Genomic DNA, 21,107 nt, shown 5'->3' with positions numbered 1-21,107 from the left:
CAAATAACACCTCTATTACTCACTGACCGAGTCCCAAACTACACTCCTTTTACTTTACAAAGCTAATGCGCCTATACTCACTGACCGACATTTTACAAAGCTAAAGCTCCTATATTTACTGTCCGACACTTTCCAAAGCAAATACTCCTATTCTCACTGACCGACACTTTCCAAAGCAAATGCTCCTATACTCACTCACCAAGTCTCAAACTACGCTCCTATTCTCACTGGCCGAGTCCCAAACTACACCCCTAAACTCACTGACCAAGTCCCAAACTACACTCCTGTACTCACAGACCCAGTCCCAAACTACGCTCCTATTACTCACTGCCCGAATCCCAAACTACACTTATATACTCACTGACTGAGTCCCAAACAACACTCCTATAACTCACTGACCGAGTCCTAAACCACACTCCTATACTCGCTGGCTGAGTCCCAAACTATGCTCATCATCAACCCAGAAAAGCGGTTGAAGATGAGTGATGAGTGAGTGTTTGGGACTTGGTCAGTGAGTAATAGGAGTGTTGTTTGGGACTCGGTCAGTGAGTATAGAAGTGTTGTTTGGGACTGGGTCTGTGAGTATAGGAGTGTAGTTTGGGACTCAGTCAGTGAGTTATAGGAGTGTAGTTTGGGACTCGATTAGTGAGTATGGAAGTGTAGTTTGGGACTGGGTCTGTGAGTATAGGAGTGTAGTTTTGGCATCAGTCAGTGAGTTATAGGAGTGTTGTTTGGGACTCGGTCAGTGAGTTATAGGAGTGTTGTTTGGGACTCAGCCAGTGAGTAATAGGAGTGTAGTTTGGCACTGGGTCTGTGAGAATAGGAGCGTAGTTTGAGACTTGGTCAGTGAATATAGGAGCATTTTCTTTGGAAAGTGTCAGTCAGTGAGTATAGCAGTATTTGCTTTGGAAAGTGTCAGTCAATGAATATAGGAGCATTAGCTTTGTGAAGTGTCGGTCAGTGAGCATAGCAGCGTGGTTTGGGACTCAGTCTGTGAGTATTGCAGTGGTGTTTGGGATTCGGTCAGTGAGCATAGGAGTGTAGTTTGGGACTCGGTCAGTGAGTATAGGGGCGTAGATTGGGACTCTGTCAGTGCGTAATAGGAGTGTTGTTTGGGGCTTGGTCCGTGAGCAATGGAGTGTTGTTTGGGATTCGGTCAGTGAGTAATAGGAGCGTAGTTTGGGGCTGGTTCTGTGAGTATAGGAGCATAGTTTGGGACTCAGTCAGTGAGTATTGGGGCATAGTTTGGGACTCGATCAGTGAGTATAGGGGCGTAGATTGGGACTCGGTCAGTGAGTATTGGGGTGTAGTTTGGGAGTCGTCAGTGAGTATTGGAGTGTTGTTTGGGACTTGGCTAGTGAGTTTAGGAGTGTAGTTTGGGACTCGGACAGTGAGTATAGGAGTGTGGTTTGGGACTCAGTCAGTGAGTATTGGGACATAGTTTGGGACTCAGTCAGTGACTAATAGGAGCGTAGTTTGGTACTGGGTCTGTGAGTATTGGAGGGTCATTTGGGACTTGGTCAGTGAGTATTTGAGTGTTGTTTGGGATTAGGTCAGTGAGTAATCAGAGTGTGGTTGGGGACTTGGTCAGTGAGTAATAGGAGCGTTGTTTGGGACTGGTTCTATGAGTATAGGAGCATAGTTTGGGACTCAGTCAGTGAGTATAGGAGTGTGATTCGGGACTCAACCAGTTAGTAATAGGAGCATAGTTTGCGACTGGGTCTGTGAGTATAGGAGTGTAGTTTAGGACTCGGTCAGTGACTTATAGGGGTGTTGTTTGGGACTCGATGCTGCAGACAGAAGCTGCACCATTGCTGGATGTCCAGTCACAGGCAGCAGCCTGTCTGTCCTGCAGAGTTGTGTCGAGGTCTTGGTGGCTTCCCTCACTTATCTGCTCTGTCCAGTTGGACAAAACTGTTTATTTCCTTTAGTGTTTCATGCAAATTAAGTGTGAGACCTGTTCAGTGTTGTCCATGGATGTGTCCCCCAGTCGTTTCTGAAGAAAAGTGGTTGGAAATATTTTTTTTTTTTTTTTTACTGTTTGGTAATGTTGGACATTTTCTTAAAGATTCTGATTATGGTGAATTGCTTCATTTGCATTTTATTCTCCTTGTGGTTCTTACTTGGACTGTCATAGTGTCAAACTTTAATATGTCTGTGTTTTCTCCTGAAGCTCCCTCCCCTGTTAGCGACCTCCAGGTGTCCTCCTTGTCCTCTGGCAGCATCAATGTGTCCTGGCGGGCTGGGCCCGGCAGGACAGAGTTGTTCCACATCCTGCTGAAGGACCAGGGCGGGCTTCTGGTGAATAACGTGACCCTCAACAGCTCTGTGACCTCCACGCTGCTGGACGACCTGCTGCCTGGAACCCTGTACACGGTTACCGTGGTGACTGAAGCAGTCGGTCTGCAGAGCGCTACATCCACAGACACTGGGACAGGTCAGTAGATCAGTCTGTACTTTATAGGCATGATGGGAATCTAAAAACACAGAGAACGCGGATAAAAGTCACAGAACATGTTCCGCTGGGACCCTCAGCAGAGAGACTCAAGAAAGTCATAACAGTTTTTGTTGTCCATAGTAGCAATAAACACAGTGGACAGCAGAGGACAGAAGGGTCATCAAAACCCAGGCCAAGGTAAGAACTAAGGTGATCAGTCTGAACGGGCTCGGCAGAAGAGTTATCCAAAACACAGAGTTCAGCAACCAGAAGCTGTCAGAACACAGAGACCAAGACAGCAGGTCAATCACTAGAAGTCACTCAATGACATCATCGCCTAATTTTCATAATCTGCCATGTGCATGCAATTACTGGAGCTGTAGGACACATGAATAACATCGTAGGGAGACAAAAAGTGAATAAAAAACACCCTAAATATGTTTAGAACTACAAATGAACTTTAGTCTGTTGATTCTTCGGCTTGGAACCGAAAAAGTGAATCCAATGAAGTTACTGGGGTATTTTTAAACTTTAGTTTTCTTAAATCTGGTATTTAATGCAGTGATTTATTCCTGACATAACATTTTATTATGTTACAGCCTTATTTGAAAATAGATGATTTTTTTCCTCAAAATTCTACACACAGCACCCCATAATGACTACATGAAAAAAGTTTTTTGGAATTTTTGTAAATTTATTAAAAACAAAAGCAATCCCATGTACATATGTATTCTTAGCATTTGCTCAGTAGCTTGTTGATGCAATTCCAGCCTCAAGTCTTCTTGAATATGATGTCACAAGCTTGGTGCACCTATCTTTGGGCAGTTTGGTCCATTTCTCTTTGCAGCACCTCTCAAGCTCCATCAGGTTGGATGGGGAGCGTCGGCGCACAGACATTTTCAGATCTCTCCAGAGAAGTTCAATCAGATTCAGGTCTGGGCTCTGGCTGGACCACTCAAGGACATTCACAGAGTTGTCCTGAAGACACTCCTTTGATATCTTGGCTGTGTGCTTAGGGTCATTGTCCTGCTGAAAGATGAACCGTCGCCCCAGTCTGAGGTCAAGAGCGATCTGGAGCAGGTTTTCATCCACTATGTCTCTGTACATTGCTGCATTCATCTTTCCCTCAATTCTGACTAGTCTCCCAGTTCCTGCTGCTAAAAAAAATTCCCCACAGCATGATGCTACCACCACCATGCTTCACTGTAGAGATGGTGCCTGGTTTCCTCCAAACATGATGCCAGAGAGTTCAATCTTTGTCTCATTAGACCAGAGAATTTTGTTTCTCCTGGTCTGAGAGTCCTTCAGGTTCCTTTTGTCAAACTCCAGGTGGGCTGCCATGTGCCTTTAACTAAGGAGTGGCTTCTGTCTGGACACTCTACCATACAGGCCTGATTGGTGGATTGCTGCAGAGATGGTTGTCCTTCTGGAAGGTTCTCCTGTCTCCACAGAGGAATGCTGGAGCTCTGACAGAGTGACTATCGGGTTCTTGATCACATCCCTGACTAAGGTCCTTCTTTTTTTTTTTAGCCTCCTTGTACTCGGCCGAGACGGACGCATTTTTCCTCTCTCCCTCTCTCCCTAACTTTCCTGCTTCTGTAGCGTGTTCTCTGTGAGGCTGCCAGCTTTACTTTTCTGGAAAACGGCAAAAAATGGATCTGTTAAAGTGGTCTCTGAATGCAATTGACACTATTTTTTCTACAAGACACTCGGGGGCGGAGGACCCGACCTGTCCTGCCGGGACGCATGTGATGGGCTATGTGATGGGCAGTTGGAGGAAATGGCAGGTCATGTGCCTTTACACGCAGTCTGTGGAGGACGTCCAAGATGTGTATATATTTGGCTCGGTGGTGACCGGCTTTCTGCTGTGTGGAGCGGGCGTAGCGCTGGTTTACCGGAAAATTAAGAAGGTGGAAGTGGCAATAATTGGCCCGTCCAGGCTGCCCCACATGATTGATTCGATTGGAAGGGCAGTGTCAGCTCAGTCGGCGGGTGTTAACCGCACGTTGGAAACCATCTCTGGGAGGATGGCTGCACTGGAAAACCACTTTGATCGTCAGTAATGACCACATCTCCTCTCCTATATTCAGATGTATTGAAAGCCACTCTGTTTCAGACTGTGGAATCTTTCAGGCGTCTGCTAATCTGGATATTCATTTGGCTTCCCAAAACACAGCTGCACTTCAAGGCCACTGTGATAAAAACCTCCTGAAGAAGAACAACACTTAAGCCTCACACCCTGGTCTCCCCCAGTCCTTACTTTCTCCAGCTCTGACGTTGACTGTGGACAGTGGACTGTTCAGGGCTGGGCCCCTTTTCCCTCCAGGATGGACAAACAAGGCCGTTGATGGCGCCTAAAGGCTGCCTCCAGAGTGTTCTGTCTGATAACTGGACTTTTCAAATCTCGGTCGTCGTCTCGTCATCTTGTCGTCTCTCGTCTGTGTGTGATCATTGTTTTTTTTTTTTTGTGGTGATGGTTTTTTTTTCCTGCATTGCTGCTGTGTGGTTTAACACAGCAGCTATGAAGGTTTTTCCTCTCCCTTGTTTTACCTTGTGTGTGCTTTTATATGTGTTCATGTACCGGGCTGGCTTATGTGTGTTGTGTGTTATGTGTGTGTCGTCTGTTGTCATGAGGCCGGTCATGGTTTGCTCAGCCCTGCTGTTGACCTAGGCAGGGATGTACATCTGGAGCTGGTCCCCGGGCGCCTAAAGGCAACCTTTGCTCCTAAATGGCAATTAGGATGGGTTAAATGCAGTAGACACAATTCATTGTGCAGGGAACATGTTCCTATGTGCATATGACAATAAAATTCTTTTGAATCCTTGAATCCTTGAATCCTTCTTCCCCGATCGCTCAGTTTAGACGGACAGCCAGCTCTAGGAAGAGTCCTGGTGGATCTGAACTTCTGCTATTTACAGATGATGGAGGCCACTGTACTCATTGGAACCTTCAAAGCAGCAGAAATGTTTCTATCCCCTTTGTGCCTCCAGACAATCCTGTCTCTGAGGTCTTCAGACAATTCCTTTAACTTCATGCTTGGTTTGTGCTCTGACTGTCAACTGTGGGACCTTATATGTAGACAGGTGTGTGTCTTTCCAAATCATGTCCAATCAACTGAATTTACCCCAGGTGGGCTCCAATTAAGCTGTAGAAACATCTCAAGGATGATCAGTGGAAACAGGAGGCACCTGAGCTCAATTTTGAGCTTCATGGCAAAGACTGTGAATACTTTCTTAGTTTCTTAGCTTTTCATTATTATTATTATTATTTTTAATACATTTGCAAAATTTAAAAAAAACTTTTTGACATTGTCATTATGGGGTTTTGTGTGTAGAATTTTGAGGGGATAAAAAAATGAATTTCATCCATTTTGGAATAAGGCTGTAACATAACAAAATGTGGAAAAAGTGAAGCGCTGTGAATACTTTCTGGATGCTCTGTAACCTAAGTCAAGTCCCTTTGCAGTTCTTTCTTTAACTTTCCAACACGACTCCATCTGACCTTCTCCCACCCAGCAGCCACCACATGCTGGTCCCTCTTGATTCAAGGTTATTTTAGGATTTTTGTTTTCTCACTGCCCTTCCTGTCAGGTTGCAGTCCAGCCTCAGCTGACCCTATCAGACATGCCCACATGAAGATCATAAATCTGTCTGTACCTGTGGCAGGAAGGGGGTGGGGCACTGACCTTCCAGTCTGACAGTGGCTCAGGTCCCAGGTTCTACTTAATAAAAAGCTGCTGAGAGTGACTCTTTTGTTTGTCAAGACCAAAAGAATAAACTTAATTCACTTCAATTAATTAATATGGCACCAAATCTCAGAGTAAATCCCCTCACGGCCTCATGCACGAGTCAGACCCAGACCGTCCTGACCATCAGCAACCACGCTGGCAACAGCGTAACCTAAACTCAATGAAAGGTGGGAACAGCTGAACTTCTCCGCTCAAAAAGTGTTTCACGGCAGGAAAAGCAGACTTATAATCCAGAGCATCACAGGAGGAGAAACCAGGCTGTGATTGTTTCTGTTGCCAGTTCCAGCATCAGCCTCAGAATTGGAGCTGCATAACAACGGCAGCTCAGACACTCTCCTGGCCTCATGGGCACCCCCCAGAGGAGGAGTGGACTCCTACCTGGTGACCCTGTCAGCTCCGGGATCCATCCCCCAGGAGGTCACACTGACTCCCAACCGCACCCAGGCTGTGTTCCAGGGACTGACCCCCGGTCAAAGGTACCAGCTGTCAGTGAGGACCACAGCAGGAGGACAGACCTCAGAGGCCACAACATCAGGGCGGACAGGTAACAGACACACCTTCTTACTCACAGGCGTACAGACACTTAAGCCTAGTTTCCTTATTTGTGCTAATTTCTCGTGTTTTCAGTGGATCATTTCAGCAAACTCGCGTATCAACAGAGTTTAACATCCACTCATTTTCTGAATTTGCTTCTGCCAGTTACGGGAAGGGGGTGGAGCCTATCCCAGCCATCATTGTTCCAGAGGCACGGTTCACCTTGGACGGGACGCCAGTCAGTCACAGGAACACACAGAGACAAACACATTCACACCTGGACCCACCCAATTTTAACATGTGACCAAAATACAACCAGAATTTATTCAGCTCTGGGACAGTATGAGAAATGGAAGTAATCCGTTTACTTTGAATTCTGCTTCACTAAAATATGTCATGTGTTTTTCTGATCAACTTCATTTCATTTGTTAATGTTCATCTGTTCCTGCATTTCAGGCCTGAAACACATCCAAAAAAAAGAAGAAAATGTTGGGACGAGGTCCATTTAGGTTTATCAATATGGTAAAAAACAATATAAAGGGGCGTTTGTGATCATGATTTGGTACAGAAGCAGCATCTACGAAAGGCTGAGTCTTTGAGCAACAAAGATGGGCAGAGGATCTCCTGTTTTTTAACAAATGCATGAGATAAATTTTTATATTTTTAAGAACAATGTTCCTCAAAGAAAAATGGGGAAGAATTTCCATATTTCTCCCTCTGCAGTAGATCAAAATCAATAAACATTTCAAGGATGCTGGAGGAATTTCAGTGTGTAAAGGTTGCAGGCCTACACTGAACAGCTGTAATCCCTCAGACAGCAACAACCGTCATTCATCAATAGCTGCTATAACAGCATGAGTTACTTTGGGAAACACACTGTTTTCAACCATGTCATGATCAATCACACTCCTCTTTGAAGTGATTATCTTCATATTGTTGCATCACTGACAGCAAATACAGTAGTGTTCAGAATCATAGTAGTGCTATGTGACTAAGAATATTAATCCAGGTTTTGAGTATAGTTCTTATTGTTACATGGGAAACAAGGTACCAGTAGATTCAGTAGATTCTCACAAATCCAACAAGACCAAGCATTCATGATATGCACACTCTTAAGACTATGAAATTGGGCTATTAGTAAAAAAAAGTAGAAAAGGGGGTGTTCACAATAATAGTAGCATCTGCTGTTGACGCTACAAACTCAAAACTATTATGTTCAAACTGCTTTTTTATCAATCCTGTGAATCACTAAACTAGTATTTAGTTGTATAACCACAGTTTTTCATGATTTCTTCACATCTGCGAGGCATTAATTTTGTTGGTTTGGAACCAAGATTTTGCTGATTTACTAGTGCGCTTGGGGTCATTGTCTTGTTGAAACACCCATTTCAAGGGCATGACCTCTTCAGCATAAGGCAACATGACCTCTTCAAGTATTTTGACATATCCAAACTGATCCATGATACCTGGTATGCGATATATAGGCCCAACACCATAGTAGGAGAAACATGCCCATATCATGATGCTTGCACCACCATGCTTCACTGTCTTCACTGTGAACTGTGGCTTGAATTCAGAGTTTGGGGGTCGTCTCACAAACTGTCTGCGGCCCTTGGACCCAAAAAGAACAATTTTACTCTCATCAGTCCACAAAATATTCCTCCATTTCTCTTTAGGCCAGTTGATGTGTTCTTTGGCAAATTGTAACCTCTTCTGCACATGTCTTTTATTTAACAGAGGGACTTTGCGGGGGATTATTGCAAATAAATTAGCTTCACACAGGCATCTTATAACTGTCACAGCACTTACAGGTAACTCCAGACCAGGGGTAGGCAACCTGTTCCAGAAAGAGCCATGAGGGTGCAGCTTTTCTTTGCAGCCGCTGACTCCACCAGGTGATTTTACTGATTAATATCACTTTGAGCAGATGGAATCAGTTAATCAGTAAAATCACCTGGTGGAGTCAGCGGCTGCAAAGAAAACCTGCACCCTCATGGCTCTTTCTGGAACAGGTTGCCTACCCCTGCTCCAGACTGTCTTTGATCATCCTGGAGCTGATCAATGGGTGAGCCTTTGCCATTCTGGTTATTCTTCTATCCATTTTGATGGTTGTTTTCCATTTTCTTCCATGCGTCTCTGGTTTTTTTGTCCATTTTAAAGCATTGGAGATCATTGTAGATGAACAGCCTATATTTTTTTGCACCTGCATATACGTTTTCCCCTCTCCAATCAACTTTTTAATCAAACTACGCTGTTCTTCTGAACAATGTCTTGAACGTCCCATTTTCCTCAGGCTTTCAAAGAGACAAGCATGTTCAACAGGTGCTGGCTTCATCCTTAAATAGGGGACACCTGATTCACACCTGTTTGTTCCACAAAACTGACAAACTCACTGACTGAATGCCACACTACTATTATTGTGAACACCCCCTTTACTACTTTTTTTTTTACTAATAGCCCAATTTCATAGCCTTAAGAGTGTGCATATCATGAATGCTTGGTCTTGTTGGATTTGTGAGAATCTACTGAATCTACTGGTACCTTGTTTCCCATGTAACAATAAGAAATATACTCAAAACCTGGATTAATCTTTTTAGTCACATAGCACTACTATTATTCTGAACACTACTGTAGAAAGCCAACATCATGTGATTCTTTCCACAGATTATTCTTCATTGATACGCTGACATCACTGCTATTAGTCAGTCCCTGTGGCTTCACCACAGCAGATCTGAGGTGGATCTGCATGTTGATTTCGCACAGGTTTTCCTGATGCCCTTCCAGATGCAACTCCCTATTACAGAATGGGGGGGGGGGGGGGGGGGTCCTGAACAGGGACCTTGTGCACTGGAAACAAGTAGAATTAAACACTTGGCCACCAGGCCTGCCTAATTACATCACTGCCATTAATTTAATTTGTGAAAATGAAATAGTTCACTGAAACGACTGTCCCAGAAAACAAAGCCTTTGTCCTTTATAGAAATTCTGTAAAATCAATAAAAATAATTAAAATTTTAATGTCATTATTATAAGAGATTTAAATGAACAGAATATTTAATGTGGCGGTCTGTTGCTCCCATTCACACAAATAAAAGCACACATATTAAAAGTACATATAAAAAGTAGCAATAAATAATTCAGCATAATTAAAATCAAAGTAGAAGGAGTTTAAGGCCCTACACAATTTAAGGCCTCCAATCGGAAATCGAGCACCACCTCCATTTTGGGATGTTCAGCAGGACCTTATTCTGCTGACCCCACCTCCCAAAATCCTCCACCAGGCCCCCTGTACTCCTCCTCCTCACTCTCCCTAATACAGGCCACAATTGCAGTGTCATAAGAGAACTTCTGCATGTGGCATGGACCTGAGCTGTACTGAAAATCAGCAGTATAGAGGGTGAAGAGGAGGGGTGAGAGCACTGTGCCCTGAGGAGCTCCAGTGCTGCAGATCAATGTGGAGGACCTACAGCCCCCCAGCACAAACAAACTGTGGCCTGTTGGTCAAATAGTCTGAAATCCAGCGTAGGTGGGGGGTGTACAGCCATGATGTTAAGTATCTCCTACAGGAGGCTAGGATGGACTTCAGTAAAAAAACACTGGAGAAGTCAAAACACAACATCCTCACAATGTACCCCCCCCAAGTACGTAAGTGCACGGTGTAGGAGATAGAGAACTGCATCCTCAACACCTCAACATCCACCTTCTCCTGATAGGCAAATTGGTCCTCCAATTTGCCAAGAATGACCTCCATCCTCACCATCATGGACCAGTTCTCCAAAGCAGCACATTTTGTGGCCACACCCAAGCTGCCATTGGCCCAGGGGCCCTCCTAGTCCACCATGTGTTATGGCTGCATGGCATTTCCCTGGACATGTTTCAGACTGAGGACCCCCATTCACATCACAGGTATGGAAGAACTTTTGCTTGGCACTTGGGGTCTCTCATCCAGGTTCCATCTTCACACCAATGTGGGAGTGTCCTGACGTGTCATGAATTCAGCCAGAGAGTTTGGATTCTCTTCAGAGACTTTGTGAAAAGGGGCGTTGTAGACTCTTGGCGCCTGGCACCAAGCTGAGTGATATACAGAGTCATCCATGCACCTTCTCAGCTGAACACATCCCGGCCTTAGGACTGTCTGGGGAGTCCAGACAAGATGGCTTTGAATAAGGGGGAACGGAAGAAAACTTTGCTTCTATAAAGATGCTTTGGATCCTCACTACATTATTTATGGCAGTGATTTCAACATGCCACCTATGTGCTCATGCACCTAAAGAGTCATTTCCTGCTCCACTTCCTATGTGTCATCAGGAAGGACAACCTGGACACAAAGCTGCTGCTGGCATTCTGTCCCTGCTCGGTGGAGAGCGTTTGGACATACTGTCTGGGTGTGTGGTGGTCATGAACACTGCTCAAAAGTTCAGCGGCTGCCCTCTGCCCAGCCTGGAAAATACCACCACATCCTGCTGCCTGGGGAGAACCAAGACCATCACATGAGAACCCCCCCGTTTGACCTGCTACACCAGCAGGCTGACAAACAGCTTCATCTCTTGGGCCATATGTACTGCAAACACACACACACACACACACACATAGCACTGCGGATGGTTGGGGACACCGGAGAGGCTGTTGTTCTTGAGGGTGTTTATCAAGAAAATGATAAATGAAAAATGATCATTTCTCTCTGTTGACTGCAGTCTGCAATGGGGCTGCTTGAAGCCAAGAAGCAACGAAGCAGGGCTTCGACCTGCTGTTCGCTGGTTTTCAGAAGCAGCAGGTCCGCTGGTGTGAGCACCAGCCAATGCGTAAACTGAAGTTGTCCATCAGGTAAAGGAAATAATAATAATACTAATAATACTACTACTACTACTACTACTAATAATAATAATAATATCAATTTTGGTTGGAATTAATAACTTCAGAGTGAATCGTTGTTTTAAATCAAATGACACCTCTGTCCAAACGTTATAATACAATAAACTACAAAATGGGACGTCCTCTGTTTTTTATGACTTACATTGTGACGTGCAGCCGGCTGAAGAGCTCAGCTCAGAGTCTACGGAGTTACATTTGTGTCGTTAATATCTGAAAGGAAATGATTTTAACAAAAACTACAGATTTTGTTTATTTCTATTTCTGTCCAGAGATGAGTCCACCCATATTGGCCTCTCTTCATTGGCTTCCTGTTAATTCTAGAATAGAATTTAAAATTCTTCTTCTTACTTATAAGGTTTTGAATAATCAGGTCCCATCTTATCTTAGGGACCTCATAGTACCATATCACCCCAATAGAGCGCTTCGCTCTCAGACTGCAGGCTTACTTGTAGTTCCTAGGGTTTGTAAGAGTAGAATGGGAGGCAGAGCCTTCAGCTTTCAGGCTCCTCTCCTGTGGAACCAGCTCCCAATTCAGATCAGGGAGACAGACACCCTCTCTACTTTTAAGATTAGGCTTAAAACTTTCCTTTTTGCTAAAGCTTATAGTTAGGGCTGGATCAGGTGACCCTGAACCATCCCTTAGTTATGCTGCTATAGACTTAGACTGCTGGGGGGTTCCCATGATGCACTGAGTGTTTCTTTCTCTTTTTGCTCTGTATGCACCACTCTGCATTTAATCATTAGTGATCGATCTCTGCTCCCCTCCACAGCATGTCTTTTTCCTGGTTCTCTCCCTCAGCCCCAACCAGTCCCAGCAGAAGACTGCCCCTCCCTGAGCCTGGTTCTGCTGGAGGTTTCTTCCTGTTAAAAGGGAGTTTTTCCTTCCCACTGTAGCCAAGTGCTTGCTCACAGGGGGTCGTTTTGACCGTTGGGGTTTTTACGTAATTATTGTATGGCCTTGCCTTACAATATAAAGCGCCTTGGGGCAACTGTTTGTTGTGATTTGGCGCTATATAAATAAAATTGATTGATTGAATTGATAAGTGATCCAGTGACCAATTTAATAAATTTGTAAAGATCTGAAAAAAGAAAGAAAACCTTTTTCACATTGTCATTATGGGGTGTTGTGTGTAAAATTTTGAGGGAAAAAATGCATTTCATCCATTTTGGAATTGGGATGCAATGCAAAAACAAAAAAGTGGAAAAAGTGAAGTGCTGTGAACACTTTCTGGATGCACTATAACTGTGCACATTCCTGGACCAGCCAGCAGATGGCAGCACAGCACATCATCTGTTGCTTTGTGGAACAATGTGCAAAACATGGGTATTTCAAAGGATTTGAAATGTTTCAAAGTGTTGGGAAAGTGTAGGTACACGGACCCACAACAGGGGGCGCAAATGAACAGACAATGGAATAGGTCAAATAACAACACTTTACTGTTGTGAATGTGCACAACAAATACAACAGATTGCAACAATAGACAACAGTCAATTCACAAGGTGTCGTGTGGGCAGGCTCGAAGATAGGAGACGCCTGTCCAAAGCAGAACCGGAACCACACGATTTCCTCCGCCACCAGACCCCGGGAATACTGGAGCCGCCAAGTCCCGAACTCCCAGGTGGCCACTGCCTCCGCGTGTCGGATCTGGTACTGCTGGCGAGGAACAAAAAGCAAGTGAATGAGGATGCGTTTGCACCCAGGAATCAGCACGGCAGGAAAGCTACCTCCACCTCTCGTTGGAAAAACAGTCCAAAAGATAATGCACAAAAAGTCACAAAGGTTATTGTCATGCAGACAGCTGAGGTACGTTACCTTCCAGGTAGAACGATATCTCGGCAAAGAGGTGGAGACGTCGTCCTGCTGATATACTCCTGCCGATCAGATGATTGGTAACAGCTGTTGCAGGTGATGCGTGACAGCTGTCACCCTGGCTGCTCCTGTGAGGCGGCTGCGCCCTCTGGTGCCTGGAGCCCGCACTCCAGACAGGGCGCCCTCTGGTGGTGGGCCAGCAGTACCTCCTCTTCTGGCAGCCCACACAACAGGACCCCCCCTCAACAGGCGCCTCCTGGCGCCCGACCAGGCTTGTCCGGGTGGCGGTGGTAGAAATCGGCCAGGAGGGCCGGGTCCAGGATGAAGCTCCTCTTCACCCAGGAGCGTTCTTCAGGTCCGTACCCCTCCCAGTCCACCAAATACTGGAAGCCCCGGCCCATCCTACGGACATCTAAGAGCCGGCGCACAGTCCAAGCCGGCTCGCCATCGATGATCCGGGCAGGAGGTGGTGCCGGACCGGGAGTACAGAGGGGTGAAGTGTGATGGGGCTTGATCCGGGACACGTGGAAAACGGGATGGATCCGCAGTGAGGCCGGAAGCTGAAGCCTCACTGCGGCTGGACTGATGACCTTGATGATCTTGAACGGACCGATATACCGGTCCTGCAGTTTAGGGGAGTCCACTTGAAGGAGTATGTCCTTGGTAGACAACCACACTGCCTGCCCTGGCCGGTACGTAGGGGCCGGGGTCCGCCGACGGTCTGCATGGGCCTTCGTCCTCATCCGGGCCCTCAGCAAGGCAGAACGGGCGGCACGCCACACCCGACGGCACTTCCGTAGGTGGGCCTGGACCGAGGGCACACCGACCTCTCCCTCAACCACCGGAAACAAAGGAGGTTGGTACCCCAGACACACCTCGAAAGGGGAGAGGCCGGTGGCTGCCGACACCTGGCTATTATGGGCATACTCGATCCAGGCCAGATGGGTACTCCAGGCCGCCGGGTGCGCGGCTGTCACGCAACGCAGGGCCTGCTCCACCTCCTGATTGGCCCGTTCTGCTTGCCCGTTGGTCTGGGGATGATACCCGGATGAGAGACTCACCGTGGCCCCCAGTTCCCGGCAGAAGCTCCTCCAGACTTGCGAGGAGAACTGGGGACCGCGATCGGAGACGATGTCTGTTGGAATCCCATGCAACCGGACGACGTGGTGGACCAGGAGGTCCGCTGTCTCCTGGGCCGTCGGGAGCTTCGGGAGGGCCACAAAGTGGGCCGCCTTGGAGAATCGGTCCACTATCGTGAGGATGGTGGTGTTGCCCTGGGACGGCGGGAGGCCCGTGACAAAATCCAGGCCGATGTGGGACCAGGGGCGATGGGGCACGGGCAGCGGCTGGAGCAGTCCCGAAGCCCTGCGATGATCAGCCTTGCCCCTGGCGCAGGTGGTGCAGGCCTGGATATAATCCCGGATGTCGGCCTCTAGGGACGCCCACCAGAAGCGCTGCCGGACAACTGCCACGGTTCTTCGCACCCCTGGATGACAGGAGAGCTTAGAGCCGTGACAGAAGTCCAAGACTGCAGCCCTAGCTTCTGGTGGGACATAGAGTCTGTTCTTCGGCCCAGTTCCGGGGTCCGGGCTTCGTGCCAGGGCCTCCCGGACGGTTCTCTCTACGTCCCAGGTGAGGGTGGCCACGATAATGGACTCCGGGATGATGGGTTCCGGTGGATCCGACAACTCCGTTTTGACTTCATCTTCATGCACCCGGGACAAGGCATCCGATCTCTGGTTCTTGGTCCCGGGACGGTAGGTGATCCGGAAGTCAAAACGGCCGAAGAACAGTGACCAGCGGGCTTGCCTGGGGTTCAGCCGCTTGGCGGTCCTGATATACTCCAGGTTCCGGTGGTCAGTGAAAACCGTGAATGGCACGGACGTTCCCTCCAACAGATGTCTCCACTCTTCAAGAGCCTCTTTCACCGCAAGGAGTTCTCGATTGCCGACGTCATAGTTCCGTTCGGCCGGGGTCAACCTGCGGGAAAAATAGGCACACGGGTGAAGGACCTTATCGGTCTTCCCGCTCTGGGAAAGCACAGCTCCTATCCCTGAGTCTGAGGCGTCCACTTCAACCACTAACTGGCGACTAGGATCGGGCTGCACCAGAACGGGTGCAGACGAGAAGCGCCGTTTCAACTCCTTGAACGCGGCATCGCAACGATCCGACCAGGTGAAGGGGACTTTTGGTGAGGTCAGGGCTGTCAGGGGGCTAACTACCTGACTGTAGCCCTTAATGAACCTCCTGTAGAAATTAGCAAAGCCGAGGAACTGTTGCAGCTTCCTACGGCTAGTGGGTTGGGGCCAGTCTCTCACCGCCGCAACCTTGGCCGGATCAGGAGCGACGGAGTTGGGGGAGATGATAAACCCCAGGAAGGACAAAGAAGTGCGGTGAAACTCGCACTTCTCGCCCTTCACAAACAGTCGGTTCTCCAACAACCGCTGCAGGACCTGACGTACATGCCGAACATGGGTCTCAGGGTCCGGAGAGAAGATGAGTATATCATCCAGATATACGAAGACGAATCGGTGCAGGAAATCCCGCAAGACATCATTAACCAATGCTTGGAACGTTGCAGGGGCGTTTGTAAGACCGAACGGCATGACCAGGTACTCAAAGTGACCTAACGGGGTGTTAAATGCCGTCTTCCACTCGTCTCCCTTCCGGATCCGAACCAGGTGATACGCATTTCTAAGATCGAGCTTGGTGAACATTTGGGCTCCATGCAGGGGCGTGAACACTGAATCCAATAAGGGCAATGGGTATCGGTTACGAACCGTGATTTCGTTCAGCCCCCTGTAATCAATGCATGGACGTAGTCCGCCATCTTTTTTTCCCACAAAAAAGAAACCTGCACCCATCGGTGAGGTGGAATTCCGGATCAACCCGGCAGCTAAAGAGTCCCGAATGTAGGTCTCCATTGATTCGCGCTCAGGTCGTGAGAGGTTGTAGAACCTGCTGGACGGGAACTCAACGCCCGGAACCAAATCAATGGCACAATCGTACGGATGGTGGGGGGGAAGGGTGAGCGCCAGATCCTTACTGAATACATCCACAAGGTCATGGTACTCCACCGGCACCGTCCCTAGATTGGGCGGGACTCTGACCTCCTCCTTAGCCTAGGAACCGGGAGGAACCGAGGAACCTAAACATACCCGATGGCAGGTCTCGCTCCACTGAACCACTACCGCGGACGGCCAATCGATCCGGGGATTGTGTTTTAACATCCAGGGGAACCCTAAAATCACACAGGAGGTAGCAGGAGTCACAAAAAACTCGATCTCCTCCCGGTGATTTCCTGACACCACCAGAGTTACAGGTGGTGTCTTATGAGTGATTGGAGGGAGTAGGGACCCATCTAGTGCCCGCACCTGCACAGGCGAGGTAAGCGCCACCAGAGGCAACCCTATCTCCCTGGCCCATCTGCTGTCTAACAGATTCCCTTCAGAGCCCGTGTCCACCAGTGCTGGGGCCTTCAGGGTTAAATCCTCATAAAGGATTGTAACTGGGAGTCGTGTGGCAATGTGGGTGTGTCTCACGTGAATGTCTCGGCCCACCCCTAGCCCAGTTTCTAGGGGCGGGCGTTGGTGTTTAACCGCTCGGGGCAGTCTCTTACCTGATGCTCCATCGAGCCACAAACAAAACACGCTCCGCGGGCCAGCCTCCTCTGTCTATCTGGTGCCCTAAATGTGGCCCTGCTCGTGTCCATAGCTTCGTCAGCAGGGGGAGCTGTAACCACACGGAGCGCAGGGGCCGTGGAGCGTGGGGAGGGCGGAACGCGGTCGGAACCGGAAGGGAGAGGGACGGCGCGTGCCCGGCCACGCCCTTCGTCTCGTTCCCGACGGCGTTCTTCTAACCAATTGTCTAATCGTATAACGAGATCAATAAGCCCATCTAAATCCCGCGGTTCGTCCTTAGCCACCATGTGCTCCTTTAGAACCAATGACAGTCCGTTTACAAAGGCGGCGCGGAGGGCAGTGCTATTCCAGCCGGACCTCGCAGCCGCGATGCGGAAGTCGACTGCATAGGCAGCTGCGCTCCGGCGCCCCTGTCTCATTGACAGCAGCACGGCTGAAGCGGTCTCTCCTCTATTCGGGTGATCGAACACTGTTCTGAACTCCCTCACAAACCCATCATATGTCAGAAGGAGCCGTGAATTTTGCTCCCAGAGCGCTGTAGCCCAAGCGCGTGCCTCACCACGAAGCAGGTTTATTACATAAGCTATCTTGCTGGCATCAGTCGCGTACATGACAGGACGTTGTGCGAAGACAAGCGAACACTGCATAAGGAAGTCCGCGCACGTCTCCACACAACCTCCGTACGGCTCTGGAGGGCTTATGTATGCTTCCGGGGAAGGTGGGGGGGGTCGTTGAACGACCTGTGGAACGTCACTTGTACGCACAGGGTCGACAGGAGGGAGAGCCACAGCAGCGCCCTGAGGGCGCGCTTCCACCTGCGCGGCGAGAGCCTCCACCCTGCGGTTAAGGAGGACGTTCTGCTCGGTCATTAAATCCAACCGAGCCGTGAAAGCGGTGAGGATCCGCTGCAACTCACCGATCATTCCTCCTGCGGGCGCCTGTGCGCCCTGTTCTTCCATTGGCCGTTCAACAGCCGGTTGACGCCCCTCGGGATCCATGACGATGGCCGAGATATCCTGTTGGGAAAGTGTAGGTACACGGACCCACAACAGGGGGCGCAAATGAACGGACAATGGAATAGGTCAAATAACAACACTTTACTGTTGTGAATGTGCACAACAAATACAACAGATTGCAACAATAGACAACAGTCAATTCACAAGGTGTCGTGTGGGCAGGCTCGAAGATAGGAGACGCCTGTCCAAAGCAGAACCGGAACCACACGATTTCCTCCGCCACCAGACCCCGGGAATACTGGAGCCGCCAAGTCCCGAACTCCCAGGTGGCCACTGCCTCCGCGTGTCGGATCTGGTACTGCTGGCGAGGAACAAAAAGCAAGTGAATGAGGATGCGTTTGCACCCAGGAATCAGCACGGCAGGAAAGCTACCTCCACCTCTCGTTGGAAAAACAGTCCAAAAGATAATGCACAAAAAGTCACAAAGGTTATTGTCACGCAGACAGCTGAGGTACGTTACCTTCCAGGTAGAACGATATCTCGGCAAAGAGGTGGAGACCTTGTCCTGCTGATATACTCCTGCCGATCAGATGATTGGTAACAGCTGTTGCAGGTGATGCGTGACAGCTGTCACCCTGGCTGCTCCTGTGAGGCGGCTGCGCCCTCTGGTGCCTGGAGCCCGCACTCCAGACAGGGCGCCCTCTGGTGGTGGGCCAGCAGTACCTCCTCTTCTGGCGGCCCACACAACACAAAGTAGTGTTTTGAGCATTCCCTAATTTGCAATATCCATCAGAACGCTGGGTGCAGTCTCACATGAAGCAGAGTTTTGACTTGCACAGTGCAGTCTCGTTTGAGGGCAGGCGCTAAAAGGGTCAACTATGATGTATATGATGGAATTTCTCTACTTCTGGGGACAGAAACGTAGCACTTTCTCTGAGTTTTTGGGCAAATGACACACATACAAAGTGAAAATGCAAAGTAAAAGTGAAGATGTGCTGCTGTTTGTTTATGACCTGGAGCTCAAACGTGTGGAGTTGCAATGTTGGGCTGAATCAGACTCTGCTTACCCGCCTATAGATGGTGCAAAATGCTGCTGCTTGTCTTTTGGCTGGTGTTCGAAGGTGCGAGCCCATTACACCGGTTTTGGCTTCACCTCATTTCGTTTTAGAATTGATTTTAAAATTCTTGCCCTGTTATATCTGTCTGACCTGCTCCATTCATACATCCCTTCACGCTCACTCAGGTCAGCTGATTTGTCACTGCTGGTTATCCCAAGGTCAAAGAAGAAGCGTAGAGGTGACCGAGCTTTTTCAGTCGTTGCCCCAAAACTGTGGAATGATCTTCCTTTGCTGATTCTCTCTCTGCTTTTAAATCTTCATTTCTTCTCTTTGGCTTTTAAGGCAGTTTGACACGTTGGATTTTTAGTGTTTCTGGTTTTAACTGTGGTTTAGCTTTTTATTTATTTGAACTTGCCTGTTCTTGGTGTGTACAGCACTTTGGTTGGTGGTATTGATGCTAATTATAAATAAATTGAGACTGAGATTGAGGCGGTTTTTCAGGCGAGAGAACGGAGCTCCTCTGGTTGGACTTACGGACACGATCTCTACCATTCACCTCGTCTTCGTTTTCGTGACTGCTTTGGTGATTGCAGCTGAAAACAGAACAGTCCACCATCTGAAGCTCTGCTGTGTGTATATGTATGGCACAGTAGCGGTGTATCAAATGAGACTGTGCTGCCCTGTTAGTAATTTGCAGTAACAGCTAAATGTTCTGCCAGCCTCCACACCACACTTTGTGTTTGTCCTCGGTCTCCTCTGTGCTCTGGGCACCGTACTTCCTCAACTTGTTTTTCAGCCTGAGTGTGGGAGCCGAACAAACACGTCTGTGAAATATTACACAGATTTTGGGATCTGGTGCATCAGAATTCACCTGGTTAGTGTTCTTTGTAAATGTGCTGAGTGACATGCTCACTGCTGCAGCCTCCAGGCTCCGACCTCAGCACTCCCGTAAGGGTGAGGTCGGAGCCTGCAGGCTCTGCATTTATGTAGCGCTTTTCCATCTGCATCAGACGCTCAACACGCTTCACAACGATGCCTCACATTCACCCACTCACACAGACATTGTCCAAGGGCCCTTCGTGATTTTCCGGTAAGGCTGGAGTTTGAACCAAGGATCCTCTGGTCTCAAGTCCAACACTTTAATGGAAAGGAGGCCAGTTTTCTGTCTGAGTGGATATCAGTGTTCCAGACCGTTCAGGCTGGTTCATGTGCTTTAAGCAGCCTTGTTAATGCTTCCTCCTGCTAAACGAGACATGGAGGTTAAATACTTTTCAGACCAAAGTTACAAAACCAAAGTTAACTTACTTTAATTATTTGTCTTGTCTTTTTGCCTCAAATGTGGGAGTTTGTTCCTTTAATGATCTTTAATTAAACAGTTTCACGGAGCTCCGACAGGCTTCAAACAGGTTATAAAGCTTAGATTCATGGTGCTTTTCATCCAGATTTTAATGTTCAATGGACAGATTTAAAAATGAAATGGTCTTGGAGCCAATAAGATAAATATGAAAGGGGTCATATTGTACAAAATGACCTTTTACATAAAGTCCCACAGTTCTACGGGTGTTTTCACAGATGTTCTCCTGATTTAAGAAGAATTTATGTCACAGCTTGTTTAACACCTCTGTGACATATATAACAGATATAACCCTGAGAATATTATACACACACACACACACACACACGCGCGTTTCCATCTGAAAATCACCTAGGCCCCTTGACCAAGGTCCCTAATCCCCAGCTGCTCCCAGTGTGAATAAGTGGGTTCATTTTTTATGGGGTCACTTCATCTTGATGAACTTTTTGATTTTGAACATTCATGGATGCAACTTTCTTCCACAGCTTTCCACCCGTATCTTATGTATCTAGAGGGAAATCTTTCTGTTGTATGCTGCCATCTAGTGGAAGTGTTGCTGTATGAGTTGCAAATTGATAGAATCGTCTTGTTTAATGTATTTACTGAATGTGTCGCCTTAATCATTATCAGCAGAGAAGGTTTTCTGGACCCACTGCTGTTGGGGAGTGATGATTAGATGCACACATTTCTGTCATC

The 21,107-nt window shown here is 47.9% G+C and overlaps 1 protein-coding gene across 1 annotated transcript in view; it reads left to right on the top strand.

Annotated features, from left to right (window-relative positions):
• Window positions 1-21,107, top strand: part of LOC117505893 (mucin-5AC-like) — a 131,897-nt gene that overhangs the window by 103,663 nt on the left and 7,127 nt on the right. The window contains exons 6-7 of the mRNA XM_034165429.1: window positions 2,174-2,437; window positions 6,467-6,730. Of these exons, the coding sequence (XP_034021320.1) occupies window positions 2,174-2,437; window positions 6,467-6,730 (528 nt within the window). The remainder of the gene's footprint in view (window positions 1-2,173; window positions 2,438-6,466; window positions 6,731-21,107) is intronic.

The sequence above is a fragment of the Thalassophryne amazonica genome, unplaced genomic scaffold, assembly GCF_902500255.1.
Source record: "Thalassophryne amazonica unplaced genomic scaffold, fThaAma1.1, whole genome shotgun sequence".
Taxonomy (NCBI): domain Eukaryota; kingdom Metazoa; phylum Chordata; class Actinopteri; order Batrachoidiformes; family Batrachoididae; genus Thalassophryne; species Thalassophryne amazonica.
This window is presented reverse-complemented; position numbering and strand designations above follow the sequence as displayed.